The 23,413-nt window shown below is 33.0% G+C and overlaps 2 protein-coding genes, 2 long non-coding RNA genes and 1 pseudogene across 6 annotated transcripts; 3 read left to right on the plus strand and 2 right to left on the minus strand.

The window, feature by feature from the left end:
• The first annotated feature begins 3,226 nt into the window (after positions 1-3,226).
• On the plus strand, positions 3,227-9,509 carry LOC105139805 (uncharacterized). 3 transcript variants are annotated; one of them, XM_011046412.1, is made up of 17 exons: positions 3,227-3,433; positions 3,514-3,685; positions 4,205-4,255; positions 4,332-4,568; positions 4,903-5,001; positions 5,091-5,146; positions 5,407-5,518; positions 5,728-5,898; positions 6,215-6,481; positions 7,032-7,244; positions 7,412-7,615; positions 7,709-7,834; positions 7,964-8,266; positions 8,357-8,455; positions 8,537-8,919; positions 9,034-9,071; positions 9,204-9,509. In XM_011046412.1, the coding sequence occupies exons 2-16, from the start codon at positions 3,575-3,577 to the stop codon at positions 9,065-9,067; spliced, it is 2,466 nt and encodes an 821-aa protein (XP_011044714.1). In that variant the 5' UTR covers positions 3,227-3,433; positions 3,514-3,574; the 3' UTR covers positions 9,068-9,071; positions 9,204-9,509. The 3 variants fall into 3 exon arrangements, with proteins under 3 accessions (XP_011044714.1, XP_011044713.1, XP_011044715.1); XM_011046411.1 differs by having other exon boundaries at positions 3,227-3,685; XM_011046413.1 differs by having other exon boundaries at positions 3,227-3,685; positions 4,338-4,568.
• Positions 9,510-12,912: 3,403 nt separating this feature from the next.
• LOC105139806 (nuclear transcription factor Y subunit beta-like) lies at positions 12,913-13,465 on the minus strand. Its single transcript, XM_011046415.1, has 2 exons — positions 13,379-13,465; positions 12,913-13,248 (listed from the first exon to the last, which is right to left on the minus strand). The coding sequence occupies exons 1-2, from the start codon at positions 13,433-13,435 to the stop codon at positions 13,030-13,032; spliced, it is 276 nt and encodes a 91-aa protein (XP_011044717.1). The 5' UTR covers positions 13,436-13,465; the 3' UTR covers positions 12,913-13,029.
• Positions 13,466-15,930: 2,465 nt separating this feature from the next.
• Positions 15,931-18,563, plus strand: LOC105139809 (uncharacterized). Its single transcript, XR_845050.1, has 2 exons — positions 15,931-16,131; positions 18,249-18,563. It is a non-coding gene; the product is annotated as an uncharacterized LOC105139809 (long non-coding RNA).
• On the minus strand, positions 18,399-21,391 carry LOC105139808 (leucine-rich repeat receptor-like protein kinase PEPR1; annotated as a pseudogene).
• LOC105139807 (uncharacterized) lies at positions 21,114-21,751 on the plus strand. The gene is made up of 2 exons (XR_845049.1): positions 21,114-21,191; positions 21,538-21,751. It is a non-coding gene; the product is annotated as an uncharacterized LOC105139807 (long non-coding RNA).
• Positions 21,752-23,413: the final 1,662 nt, after the last annotated feature.

Genomic DNA, 23,413 nt, shown 5'->3' on the forward strand with positions numbered 1-23,413 from the left:
TTATGGGAAGAAATCACAATCCCAAAATAGTGTGGGAAACGTGACTCCCATTCTTGAAAAGCTCGGACGGGAGACTTTTCCGAGCAAGTTGGCCAGATAAAAGTCATCAAGTGCATGTGACAGAAAAGCTTAATGGAAGCAATTTGGTGCCGTGGAAACCGAGTGTCGGAGAGGGCCGGAAGTTTGCTTTGCATCAATGGAATTGCATCTTTCTTTCCTTTTCAACTTCTCTCCTCTGTTTTTTGCACTGTTCAAGCTAACATCTTGTATCTTGCCGGCACCATTAGGCACTGTTCATCATTTTCCTCTTCAGGTGGATGATATCAACGAAAGGTTAGCTGGCAGATTTACGAAGTCTCGACATTCAATTTAACTTTTCTGTACTCTTGTAATTACTTCCCATTGTTACTTCCCTGTTGGGTTATGTGTTTTTTATTATATAATCATGTCAAGTTTCGAATTTATTTTTAGAAATTTTTTTAAATTAAATTAAATTTTTTTAATTAAATAGTGTTTTCTTGTAAAAAAACCATTTCAAAAATTAATTTAAATTATTAGATGAAGTTTTAATATATAATTTTATATTATTCTCCAATACACACTCTGAACTTGAAATTTATAGAATTTTATATTATTTTATATTTAATTTTTATAAAAAAATAAATATAATAAAATTTAAAATTATGACCGTTTGATCATTAAAGTTTTAATACCATATTAAAAAAATATCTCAATACAAAAACTTAAACTATTAGGTGAGATTTTAAAATATAATTTTATATTATTTTTTAATATTTTCTATTAATAAAACTTTTTAATAATAAATATATATAAATAAATTTTCATAAAAAATATCAAAACAAAAACAAAAAGGATAACAAACATGCTGCCCGTGGTTGTTCATTGAATAGAAAAATCTATGTAGTAAGGACAGCAATTCATTGTAAGTTGTTAGAATTTAAGTGACGACATCCTCAACATTAGGTTAGCTTTCTAGCAGTCAAGACTTGGAATTTATATTTTGACGTTGGTGTCCAATTTTCAACATGATAAAATAAAATTTATGGATAAATTCGGTAGTGTTTGTTTTTATTGTCGAGCTTATTTTCTATAATGTTTTTTATATTAATTATTATTTGTTTTAAAAAATATCAAATTAATATTTTTTATAGTTCAATATATTAATATTGAAAATAAAAAAATTATCTTGATGTATTTTTAATTAATTTTTTTTAAAATACTTTGTATCACATTAACAAATACATATAAAGTGAGGAAACAATTAACTCTTAAGTAAATATAAAAAATAGAAATACATGTGATAATCTTTTAATATTTTTTTAATTAAAAAAAGGCACTAGCTTTAGGAAAAACAAAAAGGAAATCATGAACCAAAATCATGCCCGACAACTTTATATAATAAACTAGCTTAATGTTTTTTTCTTCAAGCCACTATTGCTTATACTTGTGTGTTTGGGAATTAATATGGTACATGATATGTTAAAAAAATTCATTAAAAATATATCAAAGTAATATTTATTTTTATATTTATATATCAATACATCAAATCATTAAAAATATTTTAAAAACATTAAATTAATGTCTTTTCAAATAAAATTTTTTTAAAAATACTTTAAAAAATCAGTTAAATCACAAAAATTGTCAATAACATCAATGACCATCAATTTCATTGAATTAGCCCTCCTCCACCGTGCTTGGGAGTGCGGCTTAAACAAAATTAAATAAAATATAATTTTTATTTTAAAATTATTTTTTTATATTTTAATGTGTCAATATTTAAAAAATATAAAAAATATATTATTTTAATATTTTTTATTAAAAAACATTTTTAAAAAACTATTACCACACTTCTTAACACCCTTATAAAAGCGACCCACTGGCCATGTATTACTGAAAGAAATCAATGTGCTCTAATATATTATACCAATCATCAATCATATGGTTTTATATATATATATATATCAACCATCACATTTAGTATTTTATTTTCTAATATTTTTTATTAATTATTTTATTTAAAATTAATTATCACGCATGTAACATGTAATGCAATCAATCATATGGTTTTAATAAAATCAACCACAAATAGATTTTGGTGTATTTTACGGGCTGGGTTTGAAGTGCTGCTTTGAACACTAGTACTTAATGGGCTTAAGCTTGGTCCTCTTCATCAATGCATTAATGGGCTAAATTGTGAGCTGTTGCAGCCATGGGTCTGGTGCTCATAAACACCTGAGATGAGCGCATGCCTCCTGGGTATTGCACGCCACCACCTTTTGACCAGTGGTCACAGTTCACACTACCCCTGCTCTTTTCCTAAAATTCCATCATTTATTTTTGCGTGGTGCGGCGTATATTTTATCTCAATTATATATTTTAATAATTTTGGCTGTTAGGTATGTTTTGATTTCATTATATTTTATTTTATCCAATTTTGGCTGTTAGGTATGTTTTGATTTGATTTTTGTGTTTTCATAAATATCATAAATATACATTTTGCACTCCTTAAAAGGGATTTAATGCTGGTTTAATATTGTAGTAGCTTCTATTTTTAAAATATTTTTTATTTTAAAAAATAAATTAATGAGTTTTTAGATTTTTTTTATGATTTTGATGTATTTATATAAAATTTAAAAAATTATAAATAAAAAATTATTTCAATATATTTAAATTAAAAAATACTTATAAAAATCATGCAATACAATACCAGACATATATTTATTATTCATTGTGATAATGAAAATTACATTTTTAATTTTAAAAAAATAAAAAAGAATTAAAAGCAAAAGTTTAACTTGAATTTCATCATTTTTATTTTTTTAAATTATAATTAAAATTACAAGTCCATTAACAGTCCAATACTTTCAATTACACTCTAAAAACCAAAACATAATGAAAAAGAAAAAGAAAAAAACGAAAACGAAAACCGAGAACAATTTCAATGATCAATAAACAATTGTTATATGTTAAAACAAATCCCATCTTAGACACCAAACTACAAAACGAAGCAAAACTAACCCTTTTTTAGATCAAGATTAGAATAACTAAAACAGCAATTAAGTGATTAATCCACCCACTCCTTTCCATTTTCTCACCTAAAATTTAATTTCATCTCATTTTCTCACACCTTAACAACCCATTTTCTTGCCAAACAAACACGCTAAAAACACTTCAAAAAGGACTAAACCTCACCGAAAAGACCAAATGGTAATAAAACCCAAAAACGTTTCGTCTCCTTTTTGTCCTATAAATGGCGGGAGTGCCCCTCGTTTCCCATCAACCTCCCCCTCTCCCCCCCCATCACTTGTTCACTACTGACACTCCAAGCCCTCTCAAAACCCTAAAAAAAATAATTCCCAAATCCTATTTTTTTCACTTAGACCACTCCTCTATTTGTTTTTTTTCACTCAAGGCAATTTCTTGTTCTTCTCTCTCATTTCAATTCCTCTTTTACAAAATTTTGTAATTCTAGGTTTTTTTTTTTGAAATTAGGGTTTTTTCGTTGTTGGGTTTCGTGCACGAATTGGAGAGGTATCGGTGATTTGTTGAGTAAATGGAGGCGACGGCCGGAGTAGCGGCAGCCTCACGAGGTGGTTCGTTGTCGAGGAAGGAGTGGCGAGCGGTTACGGAGCAGCAGCATCGGAATGGTGTTGGTGGAGATGAGGTATCGAGTGATTGCTTATTTGGTTGATGGGAAAATGTCAGGGAAAAAGAGAAAAAAATGGTTTTATGTTTTGGGTTTTTGTTACTTTGTTGGGTTTTATGGAAATGATGTGGTATTTTTTTCTTATCATGTTTTTGACGTGCCAATCAGGGAATTAGGGTTCATTTCTTGCTTGCATGTGTTAAAATTTACTTTTCTAGGGATATGTAAATTATATAGGCCACACCCGTGCTGTGTAATGCTCGGTTTCCTTTGGTGGGAGATTGAACATGTGTTAAAATTTACTTTTCTAGGGATATATAAATATAAAGCTGATAATTCGTTTTTGTTTTCGTTTAAATTTTTTTGTGTTGTTTTTGTAAATGGACATTTAAATGCAAATCAAAGCAACTTTTTTCTCGACCTTTTCAGTATATACTAGGCAACCAATATGGGTATTAGATTTTTCAGTATTTCTTAAAAAAAAAATATGGGTGTTAGATGTTTTTGGTCACTAAGTGTGGGAGTTGTTGATCACAGAACTTGGAACAGTCAAAGCTGGGGCAATCAGATGAGAGAACAATATATGAGGTAAATATTGTGATTTCTGGGCTGGACATCTGGTTAAAGTACCACGTAAAGTTAACTTGGTTTGATGTTTATCAAGGTGCAGCATGGAAGAGGGCCTGCTGATGTGGACTTTTGTTCGATCACAGTGGATGAGGGTTTAGATGATGACATTTTGCAGCAGCGAATTCACAGCATTGCTAGACAAAGAGAAGAGTTGCAACAGCTGGAGACTGAGCTCAGAGCTCAAGTGATTGCGAGGTCTGAGATTATGGAAATGCAGAACAGATTCCATGCTCAAATCAAAGAACATGAAGATGCTGCCGCAAAGCTTCAGGTTTGGATTTTTTTTATCTGTGGGGTCTCTGGTTTCTTCTCCTTCTATGTAAATTGTCATAATCTGTAATTGCATTAAAATTTTTTACGGTAGTTGTGATAGAAGTTGTAAATTGCTCGTGTATATTCGATCAGGTACAATTTCGTTTCATGAAAGAAAGCTATTTGTGTGTTGCAATTACAGTGATATCACCTGAAATCCTTAAGATCAGATCCATGAATTTTGTTGCATGTCTTAACTTTAACCCATATATCTGTTTTTAGACACAATGCATAGTGACAATTTCTCATTTCTGCGACTTCCATCTTAAATGCAAGCTTACTTTGTTGTGCAGGAACAACTGCATGAAAGGGGACAGACCATACATGACTTGGACAGGAGAATGGAAGAAAAAGACAGGGAACTGCATGCTATTAAATTAGATAATGAAGCGGTTTGTTCATCTCTGTGCTGTACTTTTGAACAAAGTATTTGTGGCAGGCCATGCATTATGTGCTGTCTCTTGTCTCATTTTTTTTGCAGGCCTGGGCTAAAGAGGACCTTCTCAGAGAACAAAATAAAGAACTGGCTACATTCAGGCATGTGTTCATTGTTTTGACACTGGTTCATGCCTTTAAACCTTAGTTTGATGATAGCAACAACATTCTAATCTCATGCAAGGTTTCTATAAGATGTGCACATGAAAAAATCGTAGATTTATCATACATTTAGGTCCTGATGACGTTTTTAAATATGTTGAGGTTTATCTATGTATTAGTTTTTTCCATCTGTCTTTAAGGCTAGGCTGGGTTATTGAAGTCTGGATGGACTAATTTAGATGGTCTGTTCCTTCATGCAGAAGAGAGCGTGATCATTCTGAAGCTGAAAGAGCTCAGCATATACAGCAATTGCGCGACCTTCAAGAACATATTCAAGACAAGGAAAGGCAGATTCTGGAGTTGCAGGAACAGGTCTGTTCATCTATTCAGTGCTGATCTGTTCTTCTGGTTCTGACCAGGTGTTGTTTATTGAAAATGAAAGTTTTCGTTATAAGATTGTCAAACAAGAATTTGTAAAACAAAAAGTAACATTGTCATGTTACCACTTAAAAGCAGGAGTGAAAGAGAATTTGTAAAGCATGCGTTTTGTTGGGAGTCTAATATTGATCTTTATCTTTCAGCATAGGGCTGATCAGGAGACCATTTATTTGAAGGATGAACAATTGAAAGTTTGGATCGCACGTGTTCAGGAGATGGATGCCTTGCATTCTAATGCCAACCATTCCTTACAAGCTGAATTGAGAGAACGCACAGAACAGTACAATCAGCTTTGGCTTGGTTGTCAAAGACAGGTCACTTGCTTTTTTCATCCTTTGCACTTCTTTTTGGTCCTTGGTTTATATTACTTGGGCTTGAGGTGTGTGCATGCGAGCGCTTGTGTTTGCTTGTATGCATTTGTACGCTTGTATCTCTGTCTGTATGATATTTTCTTGTATTTATTCAACTGCGTAACCAAATTCTACATTACAATATTGAAATTTTATTATAGCTTTCATTCCTTGGCCTGTTTTTGTTAGTTTGCTACTCATCACAGAACATTATACCATCCACCAAGGTTAAGATCTTGGATTGACTATTTTGTCCCTCTCTCCTGGTTACTGATATCAGTTTGCAGAGATGGAGAGAATTCATATGCATACCATACAACAACTTCAGTTGGAGCTAGCTGATGCCAGAGGAAGGAGGGGATCTTACACAGATGAGTCACACCTATCTCAATCAAACCCAAAGGATGTGTCAAGCTTTAGCCAGAACAATGGAAGGCAACTAGATGTAAATGGAACTACTGCCTCCAATGCTAATAATGGAGCATTGCAAAATGGGAATGCAGATAATGCCCTGTCTTTTGCGTCGACTGTAAATGTACCAAATCAGGTAGGATTCCTTGTCACTGTTTCTTTTTTTCCTCCCATTAATCTTAATATATACCATCCTGTTCTTTTCCAAGTTATCAATGCGAACTGTAAATACGACATCTCTTCTATTCTACAGCATTGCTGGTCAGCTGCAATTCAGTATATGCCACATTGTGTGACCTTATATTCCCTGTTCCCCTCACACTCTTGCCTCCATTATTCTAGCTTAGTTTGAGTCTTTCATCCCTTTCAGGTAGCTGGTTCCATACTATACCCCTGGAGTTGAGATCCGAGGTCATACCTATTGTGATAAGAGCAGTCAAAAGGATTCATACCATAAAAAAGATCTAGAATGATGAGATTATTAATTACAAATTGACAGGAAAAAATAAAACCTTGGGCCATACAGATAGAATATTTTATAGGGGTTTCCAGGTGTTTGTCCCTAGAAAACTAATTTTTTTCTGTAATGCAGTACGTGATTGAAACATACTTTTTAGTAGGAAGGAAAATTAACTGTTCAAATCCTGTATCCATGACTTCCAATATTCTGTTCTGTTGATCAATAGACCAGCCATGCTGCTGGTGTTCCAATGGCTCCAACGTCCTTACTCGGGATGCCAACCTACCTTCCACCTGGGCAGGTGGCTGCACTCCACCCGTTCATTCTGCATCAACAGGGGATTCACCATTCTATGACATCACATGCTCCCCAATCTCATGCTGGGCATTTTCACTCAATACCAGCAATGTCATCTCTCCCACAGTGGCAGAATCAACAGGTAACTATCAAAATGTAAACTTCTTCTGTCCTCATTATAGTTGCATATCGTTGTAAATATGAAGTGTGCTTGTTTCTATCGGGTATTAATAAAAAAACATATTTTCTAACCTAGCTTTCCATGATAACAATTTGTATTCTTTTTGTTTTTTTTTTAATCTTCTTCAGGCTGTAACAGAGAGTGCACAATTATCTACACAGAACCAGCTTGCATCATCTCAAACTGATCATGATCCTATGAGGTCAGATGTAAAGTATGACTATGAAAGGCCTGTTAACGGCCACAACTTCCATCCAGACTATCTAGATGTTCATATCAGTCAAGGAGCAGAGCCTGATCCTGTAATCTTATCATCCACAGGGGAATCACAGGTTATGCATGTTAAGCTGTTGCATCACCCGTGGTAATGAACATGTTTCATGATGGTTAGTGACTGGATTCACAAAAACATTAACCTCCTGCAGGTTCTGGAGTCGATTGATAGAAGTTACTTGGTCACTCCTCAACCTGAGCAGAGCCTGCAAGAGATTTCTTCCCAATTTAGTGATGCCTTGAGATTGAATACTCTTGAACAGACTATTGAAATGAAGGTCTGTGCTTATTTTTGCTCAATGTTCCCCTGCTTTTCTGGTGCCACTGGTTAACATCTTTTTAACTCCATTAGAAGCAGCTGGCAATTAGGGCAGGGACTAAAATCAGTTAAATTTGAACTGGTGTAGGATCAAAATGTTTTGAACTTCAATAACCAGGGGCTAGAGGACCAAGCTTTGACAGAAGAGCAGGCGAGTTCTGCTGCCAGTGCATCACTCTCTGAAACATCTGTGCATTCAGTTAATGTCAGTGAAACCACAATCAACAATGGCACTGGTGCTGTATCATCTAAAGCATTTATCTCATCTGACCAAACAAATGTGGTCACTGGAGGAAAAACTTCAGATACTCCTCTCCTTGATGAACGATCTCTCTTGGCTTGCATTGTTCGTACTGTTCCAGCTGGTGGTAGAATTCGGATCAATTCAACGGTCAGTAGTGTAAAAAATTCTTTTCTTCTCATCTTAGCACATTTTGAAACCATTCAGAAGCAATGATAATTATCATTGTGTCAATAACAGCTACCAAATAGACTTGGCAAGATGCTTTCTCCTTTGCATTGGCATGATTACAAGAGAAAATATGGAAAGCTAGATGACTTTGTGGGTGGTCACCCAGAAGTGAGTTTTTGGGATCCTAATTTACATATTTGCATGCATAGACTGTATCACTATATCTGAGCCTTTAAGTTGTGATTTCAGTTGTTTTTGATTGAGGGTGACTATATCCAGCTTCGGGAAGGAGCTCAAGAAATGATAGCTGCTACAGCAGCTGTTGCTAAAGTTGCTGCTGCTGCTGCAGCAGCAGCATCTCCTTACTCGTCATTTTTGCCTTCTGTGGCAGTTACCCCCATGGCACAATCCCATCGACTTAAGAAGGCTCCGTCAATTGAATCCAAATCTTCAAATGGTGTTAATTTTGGGGTTGCTAAAGGCATCTCCAATGTTAAGATTCTGAGCATATCAAAAGATTCTCACGAGCTGAATAGGCAAGATTTTGACAGATCAGGCGTCAGCAGTACTCAAAGCAAGGGCTCAATTCATGGGACATCTAACTCAATTTATAATGGAAAACAGCAGAGCAGGTATGGTTTAAATCCTGCTAAATATTGCAGACTTTGTTATATATGTTGGATAATGTGTTAATCTGTACCACGGGTTAAGGGCTCATTGAGTTTTATTTGACTGAATGTTTTCAGGACAACCGGGGCTGCATTAACTTCTAGAAGTTAGTATGGTAATAATAACGATTATTTTAGAGGAGCATTTGCATTTTATGCCAGTTCTTGGTTTATTTGACCATGGTTTCTTGTCTTTGATTTGTGTGATTTGCCATTGATAAGTAATCAATTTTAATTTGTTATTGCAGGAGGCAGTGATCAATGTATAAATGAACTTATGGAGTTAATTGGTGTGCAGATCGGGCATATATGGGAGTGATCTGCAGTAGAATGGTGCTCTTGTTGTAACTGCCTGCCATCTTTTGCTTCTTATAGAATCCACCATGGACTTGGCTGATTTTTTTTTAAAAATCCTTTTTAATCTTATGCTTTTGGAAAAACTGCTTTCTCTTTTATGTGTGTTTATGATACCAAAGATTACACATTCAACTTTCTGCATTGATATTCATGCACACAATTGCATCTGTGCATTTGATAGCCTACTTCCTTTGTCATCCTTGCACCTCTTTGTTCCCTTTTTAATTTCTTTGCTTGCCAAGATTTTTAATGAAGGCATTATTTCAGCAGCAAATGAATGCTTCAAAAAAAAAAAAAACTTTTGATGCTGAATGTTATGGTCAATGCTGTTCATGCATTGTTAAAATGGTTAAAATGAGATAAATCACTGGCTTGAAATTTGTGACTTTACATATAGTGTGAGAGCTACTTTGATCTCTTGATTGTAATCGATAATGAGGTGAAATCTTCAGGACAACTATCTACTCCTCGTTGGGGACCAAGCTCTTCGGCTGGAATCTGCAGTAGAGGCTGTCTGGTACCCCCACAATCCAAAAATAAGTGGCAATCACACACAAAGGGTATGTCTGGTACCCCCACAATCCAAAAATAAGCGGCAATCACACTCAAAGGGTATAATTTAATTTAATTTAATTTTAAAATTATAATAAATATATTTTCCTATAAAAACATATATTTTCTACTTTTTATGAGTGGACCATTTTCCCCCTTATAATTCTGAATATATATTATAGTAATTTTTATTCCTTTTTGATACCGAGGCTTTACATGGGTCGTGCTTTATATATATATATATATATATATATATATAAAGGGTGTCTGTGTCATCTGATATTAATATTGTTGACAAATGATTTTAAGGATGTATACTTGTATCTTTTTGGTATATCTGATTTTATCTTTTGGTATATTGAAGACAATAAATTCTCTCGAATACTAACTTTAAAATTAAGAAATATATAGCGTGAAATTGTTCAGAATTGTTTAAATCTTCAGTGTCCATTCATCTCCTTGTCAAGTTCACCCGAGTATCTCGAATTGTTGTTCTCGGTCGTTGAAAAAAACCTTATTGTTTTAGGAAATTTACTGTTTACATAGATTTAGTACTATTTATTACAATAATGTCGTGATGATAAAATTCCTCTGCTTAAAAAATCTCTCATGACACAATTATCTTTAATAAATTAATAGGTTAGATTGGTTATTTTCATTTTGTTTTTACATATTATTAATTTAATCCTGAAATATAATAATATAATGCCTATTATTTAGGGGTGTTTTGGTTTTTTGATTTATTTCTCAAAATACTGTAATTATTTGATACTATTAAAAATAAAATCAATATAATTCTTGAGCAAGTGGTTTTTTGTCATTTTACATTGATTTTGTTTAAATTTAAAGGATATCCAAGAGCATTATTATAATATACATTGGTTAAATATTATTAAAAAACACTAGCTGGAGCATGCGGACAGCCCTTACATTGTTTGGGTAGCGCATGGAGGTGACATGGGAACTGAATGCTCCTTGGTTCTGCCACTCACAATTGTTCCTTCTCCCTACCTCGACTTCAGTGTTGGTCCCTTTATAAAATCAGATTAACCCTTGCAATATATTTTTCTTCACATTTAATCTTTACTTTTTAATTGTTATTTTTTTATAATTTTGAATAATATATCAAATTATAAGTACTTTTTAATTTCATTCTTATTATTTTTTAATATATAAATAATCTGTCAAATTACAAATATTTTTCAATTTAATCATTCAATACTTTTTTAATCTTTCAAATTTAGTTTTTATTTTTTTATTGTTATTTTTTATTTGAAATAATTTTTTTTTTTACAATTTCATCTTCTTTGTGTTTTTATTTAACAATTTTTATCCTCATTTTTTTGCTAAATGTTTTTGTTTTTACAAGTATTTTTTATTAATATTTTTTTTCATAATTTTATTATTTAAAATTAAATTAATTTAAAATTAAACTTTTTAATTGAATCCAAATTCAAGATTTCACGGGTTGCAAGTTTTAAAAAATTAAATCAGGTTTAAAAAGTTTGTTGATGTTTGCTTTTTTAAAATTTAAAATTAATTTATTTTAATTTCATTATTTTTTTTATTTTTTATAAAATTATCTTAATTTATGCTCATATCATAAAATTTACAAGTTCATCTAATTAAATATTTTTTTAAAATGTTTTTTCATAGCTTCTCGTTCAACATTCTTCAATGAAGCATTCTTCAATGATAATCCAAAAAGACTAATATATATATATATATATATATATATATTAGTTTAATTATTTATTTTTATATTTTCTCTTTATATTATCTAAATTACTAATTAAACTAGTGACTCCGGCTAAGATTTTTTATCCTTACATTCTTGTTTTATATAAAAAAATTATTTAATTGAAGTCAAATTCAAAAAAATTATCTCAAAAACTTTGATTTTTTTATATTTTCAGATCATTTTAATATGAGGATGTTAAAAATGATTTTTTAAAAATAAAAAATTATTTTAATATACTTTTAAATAAAAAAATATTTTGAACCACCACTACTATTATAATCCTAAACAAATTCTAAGTCTCATGTAAGGTATCAAAGATCGACACTTGATGTGAAGTAGTCTACAATTACACATCCCCATCTTAAAACACATTAAGAGTAAAAATAGTTGATCAAAGTTCATCTCCACACTAAAACAGTCCTCTGTCTTCACCTTTGAAGGGAAACCCAATTTTCAGTCTGCAATTATATGGGTATCATCCAAGTTCCAATCAAACAATATGCACCAGAGTGGCCATGATCATACTGATTGTTTCTCTGAAGCTTGACATTGTTTGAATGGGATTTAAAAATTCTTATTTTATGTAGTATTAGCACCTTTTGAATCACAGCCTATGACAAGAATTGGCAATGACTGCTGCCATTGCTTGATTTGTGATGACACCATTTTGGACCAAACAATGCCTGCATGTTCTAACTTGTAAGAAGCTGCCTTTAACTGGAAGCTTTCCATTCAATGCAAAATAAAATAAAATAAGCATTTTGGGTTTCACCTCTGCAAATTTACATGAAAATCTCCATGCATCCATGAAAGTAAAAGATAAAGGTACTTAATCATGCTCACAATGCTAGAAAATTACCATTATTGTGGCAGATACTTTACTTTCACTTTGTAAAAATTCAACAATTCATCACATACTTGATATAAAGTGAAAGCATAAACTATGATATAATTGATGCCATGTTTTATATGGATCATATCTTGCTATTATTGTTTATAAATAAAAACATTATTTGAAGAGCAATAGGAGTGAGTGTGAGAGAGAAAAGAGAAAAAAAAAGAAAAGAAAGAAGAGCTGCAATGGTAATAGCTGCAAGTGTAGCAATAAAAAATGAGAATTGAGTAGAGTGGATGTGTTCCTCTTCCTTCATGTATTTATATTATATTTTTTTTTTATTTTTAATAATATAAAACTCTCCTATAAATATAGATAATTTGCCGAACCACGTTAAATATTATATCCCAGTATGCTAAGCCTCCAATGAACAACTATTGAAACATCATTGATCAGAATTTCCTCTTCACAAGAGATATTAACTAGACAGCCTGCATAAAAGAAAAAGAAGTTAGATGGGTGTAGTTGTACTAGTTCTCCATTAAGTCCTTAAACTATAAACATTCAAGGCAGTGAGCACCAGCTGGTTTCATGCATCAGAATCTCCATCAGTGGCACTCGGTCTCATTTGTCCTTGGAGGAAATGTTGCTGTTGGAGATGTGGAGGCAGCTGTTGCTCCTGCTGATCATTCATTTGGAAAGGGAGCTTCTGATTGAAGAACATTGGTTGTTGAAGCATAGCAACTTGAGATGGCTGCATGTACTGCTCTTGCTTTATTGCAGGCTGCTGCTGCTGTTGCTGGGGCATCTACAGTATTCTTTTTTAAAACAGAAGAGACATTCCAATTCAACGGCAGCTTCTCTTAAGTCAAATGTTTTTTTGACCCAGGAAAAACAAAGTAAAAAAGAAAGTGTTCAGATATTAGTCAGCAAATTACTTGAGAAGGCATTGTGGTTCCTTGTGGTTGTGCATCAGCAATTCTTGCTAGGTACATCAGGTTCTGCTGTAACTGGGCTTGATACCCGAATCATTGGCAAATTTACACGAAAAAATGTGAATATACGTGCCTGTGTAGAGGAACTACAGTGTTGCGAGCTAGCATAATTTTCCGCTCTTTCTCAACAAGGGAAGAGAAAGAATGGCTAGAGGCTTTTCAAATTACACTAATCTGACAGATATTAGTAAGCGAAAAGAGAGATTCAACAGTGATGCTCTGTTCCGTTTCCAATAGCTAAAGAAAAAGGAAACGAATAGAAAATGTCAAACAAAAGCTAGATGAAGCTGACGAACCAAGAACTGAAAGCAAAACTATAATAGCTCATAGCTCCCCGTTCACACACTGTTCTAACGATCTCAAAAATATAATTCCAATCACCTCATTTTCAGCCAAACATGCTGCAGGATTAGCCTGATTGAAAACCTTTGAGAAACATCAGCAAGATCATTGTTGTTGCTCTCACATTCATTCTCTATGGCCACTTTCTGAGAGCTTATGTCAGTTATAGATGTTTTAATAAACTGATATTTTTAACAAATCATCAATAAGAAGTAGAGCCAGAGGTGAGATTTTTTTTGTTAATTTTGAGAAATCTCTACATTAGCTTCCAGTTGACATATATATTTGGTTATGCTGTCTTTGTTTCCAACGCCATGTTCAAAACACTGTACCCAAAAAAGGCCCAGCACAAAAAATAAAAAAATAAAAATGAAATGTGGGGAAAAAACTGGTTTACATTTTGGATATCAGAATTAGTCAGAAACATCAAGCTCTCAGCAAAAATATCCGAGCTAGAAGTTATGCAGATCACACCATTTTAGTTCCATAAAAGAAAAAAAACAAGAAAATGGCATTGTTATGATTCTCCATGATAGCCATAATCAGCTCGTTGTTCTTTTCCAAGTACTGCATGGAACATAAGCAATCACCATCTTAAACTTTTAATCAAATTTCATTTTCATTTTCTCACTATTTTTTAGGCACAATGTAAGTCACAAGTGCACAATTACAATGAAAAACCATCACCATGGTATTATCCTATGAATTACCTCAACATATGTAACCATCTGTGCTCATTGATTATTTGAGGATATATTGAAAAATTAACACACAAAATTAAAATAAATAGTGAAATGACATATAAGCAAAAAGCTTTGGTAAAATAACATACCATCTGTGCTCATTGATTATTTGGACATAATTTTAATTGACGGTTCCAACCATAACATCTATTAATTTTTTATGAGAGACTTCATTTTCTTCTGATATTATTTTCTCAATGATTAAAGGGGAGCTATAACATGGTTTATTTTTTAAAATATATTGAAATAATATATATTTTTTATTTTTTTTAAATTTATTTTTAATATTAATACATTAATGTTTGAAACATCAAAAAATAATTAATTTAAAACAAAGAAAAATAAGATATTTTAAATATTTTTTAAAAACACTTTTAAAATATAAAAACAAATGGGCTCTCCGTTTGTTCTATAACACAATTTATATTTTACCTTATTAATAAATTTAAAAGTATTTAGTTAATCAATACATACTATAATTTTACATGGGTCACACTAAAACTCTCATTTGAAATCTTATTTAAAAAATATAATTTATAATTTTTTTATATATTTTTAAAACACAATAAAAAAACTACCATAACCACAAATACATATTAAAAATATCTTCAACAAATTAGACTTTCAAATTGTCCATCAATGTCATGAAATGTTTAAGCTATAATTGTAAAACTTGATTTAAATTTGATATCCAAATTATAAGTTTGAGATATTATCTAAATTAATTTTATTTTATTAAAAATAATTAAAATTTTATTTTTTTAATATTGTTTTTGAAGAAAACCTTAATGATGTGAGGATCCATTCGAATTAAGTACAGGTCAATTGAGTAACTAAGTTGGTAAATTTTTTGTTTTCTTCTACCCATGCCAGTTTAAGTTTAGATTCTATATCAATGGAGTTCTAATACAACTTGCCATGTCAATCAGAGTTTTAAAACTGTGTTTAAAGCTTATGTACCCTTAGAAACCAAATAATAATAATAGAAAAGCTTGGATTTAGTCCTAACATATTGCTTTATTATTAATTAACTCCTAATGTTTTAAACCCTATCAAGTTTATCCAAAATCTTTAAATGCTCATCAATTGCTTTCATGTAATGCTCTAAAACAAGTTATAATAAGCCTTAAAGGGAGATCTTACCCTGCACTCAATTTTTTTTGTTTTTGTTTTTCCGGCTAAGCTTCGCTTAGATGGATGAAGAGGTGGTATTGTCTAAACACAGATGAGGTAGAATTAAAAGATCAAACGTTTTAGGACTGAATTGATAATGTATAACATATGAGAGCTAAATCGAGGTTTCTTCAAAAATAATATATACAAATACAATTTTTTTTTAAAAAAATAATATATACAAATACAATTTTTTTTTTTTAAAAAACCAAAAATGAAGATATCCTATAAGACAAAGAAAAGGGCTTCACAGTTGACACCATTTTAGAATTGAAGAGAGAAAAAAACAAAGGGAAAAAAAAAGAGGGAGAAAAAATGGGTTACGTATTGAGAGTGAGATTGGCTTCATTCTTTGCAGGAGCAGCAACAGCATCATTTGCAGGAATCTATCTCCTTTACAAAGATTTCCAGGTTGCCCATGATGCCATCTCTCAACAGGTAATCATCAAAATCTCAAAAAAGGAAAAAAGAAGAAGAGAAATCTGTGCTTTTTAAGCCTAATTTTGCAGTCTATATGTAACCCATTTGGCATTGTAATGAAAGGCAGTAACTTGTGGTTTATTTAGTCCTTATTGCAACATATTAATCATGGGTTTTCATTTTTTATTGTCCCCTTTTCATTTTTTTCTTGATTGATGCATGAAGTGGAATCGTATAGTATATGGAATTTGAGAGAAAAGATAGTAACTTGAGGCTCAATTATTCATTATTGGAATATGATAATTGTGGGTTTTTATTATTTTGTTCCCTTTTTTATTGTTTTTGCTCTTGCCGTTGATTTTTTGTATGCTTTGGAATAATGTATGTTGATTGTGTACTTAGTAGAGTGATATTAGAATGTGGCTCATTTGCATCAACTGTTCTTTTATCAGCATTTTTATAGTATTAAAGAAGTTCGAGGATCCTAAGAGGCAATAAAAATGGTATAAAAGTAGTGAAGCTAGTTGGGGAGATGTTATGGAGAACTTTATACAAGTATATCCTTGTATTGAAGAGGTTGATTTTCAAGATTGATTTGTTAATGGTAACTGTTTGATGCTGCATGCTCTTGTTGTTGGTCTTTTTTGCGGTGTAGCCTTGTTTGTATGTGTTTGTTGCTGGATTTTCAAGTATATCCTTGTATAGAAAGTTATATGGACTTTTTTCATAGGATGCTTTACTTACTGGAATTATTTAATGAAAATTTTATGTAGCCTGTTTAGACAGAAACCAAATCATAACATTGTCACGACGATTGCAGTTTTCGTCCAAAACATGCATCGGAAAATCAGTAAGTACTTTTGTTTAGAGAAACTGTAGAAATAGTAGAGAATGATTTAGTTATCTGGTACTGCTATTAGAGGCTACTGATTGGAATTCACATTGCACATCCTTGTTTCTTTCCACATATGGATTAAGCTTTCTTGATCCAGATAACATCCTTAGAGCACTTTCCCCTTAGCAATGGAAAAGGGTGTTACTAATTGAAGGATGTTGGAATGCTAATTATGTTAACATTTGTTCAGCAGATATTGTAAAAGAACCAGTAGGAATATCTTTTTCCCAAATAAGTCCTGCTAAGATGCTCTTTATTTCATTTCCAAGTTCAGAACATGGAGGCATTCAGGTTGTTCTTGAATGAAAGAAAACCTTGGGCCCATCTATTAGCACTTTATAAAGACATCCCAACATGTTAATGGTGCAAGACTTTTCTCTGTAAAGGTGTAGTGACATTAACAATTAATGGAGTGTTAATAGCCCCACCCAAAAGATTTTCTCTGTTCATTTGGATTAAATGCATGATTTACCATTGACATTAACTAAACAGTTACTGGCATTCTTTGATGAGAATTCCATGTTGCCTGTTCAGACTGAAAGCAAATCATAATTTGTCATGACAAATGCATTTTTTTCATGCAAAACGTGCATTTGAAAGTCAGAAAGTAACTTGTTTTTTTGTCTATAAAATTGTAGACATGGGGGTTGATAAGTGATATAGGAGGGAATAATGACTCAGAAGACTGGTACTGGTATTAGAGGCTATGAATTGGATCTCATTGCAAATTCTTCTTTTCATTTATCATATGGATTGAGTTAACCTTTCTTGATCCAGATAACATTCTCCGAATATAGCCTCCTTAATGTTTCATCAAAGTGTTTTAGCTCTCATTGCAACATGGGAAGGGTGTAACTGACTGAAGAATGTTGCAGCGGTAATTCTGTTAGCATCTGCCCTTCAGAATATATTGTACAAGAACCAACAGGAATTTGGTTTTTCCTTTCCAATGAATTTCTTTTTTTTGAGCGGAGCTACTAGCACTCCATCAAGTGTTGATGGAACAAGAGACTCCCTCATTAAAGGTGAAATGCCATTAACACTTCATGAAATGTTAGTAACACGACCCAAAAATTTTCTTTTCATTTCGACTAATTGCATGTTTGCTGTTGACTTTACTTGAAGCATTATTATCAAGGGTAGGATTGGCATTTGAAGACAGGACATGAAAGGTTCTTTCTGTGTTCTTGTTAGGAGAAACGTGGATATGCTACTCATATGTGGTTAATTTCTCATACAGGTGGAAAGCGTTCATGAGTCACTGGATAGACGGATTTCTGCTTTGGAAAAATTGAAACAAAATGAAGCTTCACAACCTCTGCAAGCAGCAGAGTAGGAGCCTTGAGGCATTCTGCTGTACTTTGATGTTGTGACATCAGACATGTTTTTCTGATATTGCCGCTGGTTTCTTTACGGATTTCCCCCCCTTGTTAAAGAATAATCATGACTCCTAACTATCTGCATGGTAATACTCAAATCAGTTCACAAAATTTTCTTGAAGATGCGAGATTGCAATTTGTATTGGATGAATGGCAATGCACGAGCATTCAATTTTTTTTTTGTCTGGTGCTAGTATGTAAGATGTTTGGAAAAGTTATGTAATATGTCTTCCCTGTTCAGGAGACGATATACAGGCCTTCTTCAAAGCTGGTGGCAATTTTCTGAAAACAAGCTCTAATTGAAAGACTCCATAACTGCATGCAACGACTCTCTGTCAACCGGATAGAGCTTGCATTTTCTGAAATTTTGGATAGGGAAATAGGAGAAATACAAGAAAGGAAGGCAACCGGATAGAGTATGCGTTTTCTGAAATTTTGGATAGGGAAATAGGAGAAATACAAGAAATGAATTTAGTGTTTGAGCTTCTGCATAAATTTGTCATGATTAATAAACCAAAAGAACAGTTTAGCTTGGTAGAATGTGACTTGCCTGATGCCATGTAGCCAAGAGTTCATACAATTCTAGACCTTGTCGAGCTTGAATCAGAACCAAGAAGCATTCTTTACATCCTGAAATCTCCAACCTCGGGTTCCAATTCAGAATCCATAAAATTATTATCTGATTCGAAATCCCTGTGAATGATCTGCGGCACACGATCATGCTGACGGTAAGAAAGGCCTTGTGCAATACCTAAAGTAAAGCGATATCGGGTGTCCCGGTCCAAGACCATGCACGGTTCATGTCTGTGCAGGACATCAAATAATGTTCCTCCAGGCATGAAGTAGGTTACAAGGAACCCATATCCATCTTTAATGCAGCAACCCCCATTCTTACGATATTTCGATGCTTGTCCAGGCTCGAAGTTCTCATTTCGAGGCTAAAGTTAGCCTCAGACAAACTCACCTTCTTGACAGGCCAATGCTTTCTGGAGTTTGCAGACTATGTCCTGCAAAATCTGTCCCATGCTTGCTTCTCCCAATTACATATTTCTCACTCCAACCTTCTCTAGCAGGTATTATATCCTCAAACAGTTAATCTTCAGTCCGCGATTGACATACATGAAGAAGTGATTGATCATGGTGATTCTCACATTGAAGGACTCAAACCACTAGTATGTAAACCACAGAACTAAGAAATACCACAAAGATTACCACACCTATAACGACACCAACCAGCAAATGCAGGTCAAGCCCTCTTGTATGGCCTTCTCTAACATCCTTGCAGTATCTTGCATCATTATCTAGCGAACAAAGTTCTGGATTTCCAAGAAAAGATTCTAGATATGAAGCTGCTATTCCCATCCAAGAAGGGGAGCTTGCCAGAGAATTGATTGAAATATATGTTGACAAAGTAAAGGGAGATCGTGTTTAGTGCTGGTGGCATCTCACCAGAGAAGCTGTCGCTTGAGAGATGAAGAACATGTAATCTGTCTAGATGGTAAGAGAACAAAATAAATCATATATCCACCACCTCACTTAATAACTTTAATTTTTAAGTTAAACTGATTTTTTAATATGATTATTTGATATAATATCGTAACTTTGTTGATTAAAAACTCATGAATTCAAATTAAGTGTAAATTTTTTTCACTTGAGAGATGTTTTTGATTAAAACTAATTAATAGTATAAAATAGTGTAAACCTATATAAATTTCAAGTCTAAAAATTTTTACTTAAAAAATATATTAAAAAATAATATATATTCAAACCTCAGCTAAAATATTTTATCAAAGCTTATTATGTCAAATTTAGAACTGAACTAAAATAGTCAAGCTTACTCAAAACCGCAAGGAATAGGACCTTGAAGCATGTTAACAGCAAACTGCACTTCAAAGAGACCTTGAATAGGGGGGGGAGAGTCATGAATTACTCCGCTAAGTTCATTCTCTTGGAGGAGAAGGCTTTCTATTTTTTCCAATGAAGTGATCCCAGGAGGAATTCTTCCTCAAAACTGATTCTTAATCAAATCCATTTTAATTAACTTTCTGCGATGACTCACGTCAGACAGAATGCTTCCTGTTAGACTATTAGAAGAAAGTCTCAAGACTTGAAGATTTGCAAGCTTTCCAAGCTCAGGAGTTACAGAGCTGGAGAGTTTGTTTCCTGAAAAACCTATCATTGATAGATTGCTCCAAAGACCAAAAACTGCTGGTATGTTTCCTTCAAGCAAGTTTCCTCTAACTTCTAAGTAAGAAATCCCAGAGTTCCTCTCCAAATCAGTCGGCACACTCCCTGAAAGAAGATTGTCACCACGAATCACCCTCCTAAGGAACAAACATATTCCAATCGGAAAGCTCCCATTAAACCGGAATTCCCCAAGCATCAAAACTCTCGGATTAGTGCCATTGCATACACAAGGAGGAATTAGTCCGCAAAGGCGGTTTGCAGTTTGGTCGAGTCTATGTAAATCTGATGAACATTCCCAAGCTCAGATGGTACCTCACCAGTAAGGTTAATATGAGCTAATGAAAGATAGGTGAGTTTTGTAAAATTTGTGATTTCAGATGCGATTCTACCGGTCAAATTATTGCTATACAGAGCTAATATTTTAAGGTTGCTCAATCTCCCCATCTCCCAATCTTGAGCTAATTTGGACAAGAAAAGAACCTCAAGATTCTCAACATTACAAATTTCAGGTGGAAGGTTCCCTCCTGGTAGGTTATTCTGAAGCCTAAGTTCAACAAGTGAACAGCAATTTCCAAGCTCAGCAGGCAATGAGCCATCAAGCTTATTGGCGAAACAAGGTGTGCGTTGTTCCATGGAACTGATTGCTTGGCTGTAAATCTGAAAACAGATCATTCCTCTCAAAGCCTCCCCAACATCAGTTCCACCTCCAAATAAGAAAGCCAGAGAAAATAGCTCTAGCATAATCTACTTACATGTATTGTTACAGCAGAATCTAATTTATGTCGTCATTTACTCATGTAATTAACTTTGTATGTCTTCTCAGGTTCAGGCTTGTGTCATCTCCTTGATGGCCAAGCCATGTCCTTTTGATAGAATTCAATTTAACCGTCTTCTATCAAAAAAGTGTATCTGCTATTGATGCCATGCTTCATTCACCATATCAGATTTTTTCTGTTCTTTCAGGATTTCCTTCTTGTTGCCTTTTATTCTCAAACATGCAGCCTGTGAGGTTGCTTCATTGTATTCACGTTTGTGTTCACTGGAAAGAATCCTAATTTCTAAGATGCAGCGACCCGAAGCAATGTAAGGGTTGCTTTCGCTTCTTTTATTGATGCCATGTTCTTTGAGATTCTGTTTCTTATCATTAATGGCTGATGGTTAACTTGCTTGTGCATTACATCGATATCTGTTAAATATTTCCAATTATGTATGGTCTATCCTTTCTAAATCAGAAGCCAGCAACAAAAGAATTGCATCTAGTTATTGTGAAAACAACTAAGCTAAAATCCAATTAAAATGTGCATTTGAATCCCTGTGTTTTTATTGGCCAAAGTCATTACAAACGTCATCATCATAAAGTGTCATTTTCAGATGGTATTTCTAAGCTAGAAGTTTCTCTTTGTGCTCAAAATTCTGACTCATTTGCCTGGACTAGTCTGTAGGAACTGCCTCTTCTGTCTAGGTTCCTTGGATAGTGGATCCCTAAAGTTTTGGGTTATAGCACCTCCAATTGCAGTGATTAATGTTAATCTGAAGAATCTAGTAGTTTGGCACTGCCATTGATTTTTTCAAGTTGTTTAAGGTTTGAACTGAACATCCATGGAATTGGATTTTACAGTCAGGTGGCCAACTATTCTTTAGGGGCCAATCATATCGGGTTTCACATGCTTTTGTACAGGCGTGGCAAGCCCTTTTCATATTGCAAAACTGCGTTTTTTCCCCCTATTCCGCTTGTTTTGCTGAGACTTGTCCTTTTCCCATCCTGGGATTTTTAACCAGGAACATGTTTAATGTGGAATGACAGATCCTTCTACTTGTATGGTTTCCGTCAACACTCCATCTGCCTTTCAGAGCTCAAAGAAATCATTATCTGCCTGTGCTTTGTATCATGATATAGGGCCAGAGCCATTGCTGCGGAAGACAAGTCCAAACATTGCTCCGGAAGACAAGTCCAAACGCATGGCTTTTCTAAGACCCGGACCCATGACTCGTAATCGGTTATTTAGGAGTAGTTTCGTAAAAATATCTCATTTGTATTAAACTTTAATACACATATTATAAAACAAATTATATAAAAATTTTGTGATTTCATAATCTTTTAAAATATAATATTCTTCACAGCAATAAAATCAAATGATACATCAAAACTTCATATCATCAAAAAAAATAAAAATACAAATATCTATAATACTTATTACATTATAAAAATCCGAACTTAATTAATTCAATATAATAATGAAGCATCTAAAACATTAAATCAAAAATTAAAAGGAAAGTTTTGTGGAAGTAAGTAAAGCATGCCAACAAACAAAGTAGCATGAACTCTCAATCAAAAATCAACTTTTTAGTTACAGCAGAATCTAATTTATGTCGTCAAAAATCAACTTTTAAAAAAAAATTAAGAATATAAAATAATATTAAAATAAAAGGTGAGTTCAAACTAACTCACTAATTGAATAACATTTAATATATATTTTAAATATTAATAATTTGCAAGTTATATATATCTTAATATAAATATACATACTAAGCATATTAATATAAAATAGCAGAATACATGTTAAAGATAAGATGACACTCAAAAGTGACCAAGTGATACCCCAAAGTGACCATTGTGGGAGGATCGGTCATTATATGCTGATGCCTCTCTCACGAGCTAGGTATATAAATATAATATGCATAAAAATTATCTACTCTCAATTAGTATGAAGTTTCTAACAAGCATATCGATATAAAGACATAACTGGTACTCACATAATATTAAAACAAACCAATGTCATATCAAATATATTTTAATTTAACAAAATATAAATGCAATTTTAAGAATGGATAAGCACTC

The sequence above is a fragment of the Populus euphratica genome, unplaced genomic scaffold (genome assembly GCF_000495115.2).
Source record: "Populus euphratica unplaced genomic scaffold, PopEup_1.0 scaffold97.1, whole genome shotgun sequence".
In the NCBI taxonomy this organism is placed as follows: Eukaryota; Viridiplantae; Streptophyta; class Magnoliopsida; order Malpighiales; family Salicaceae; genus Populus; species Populus euphratica.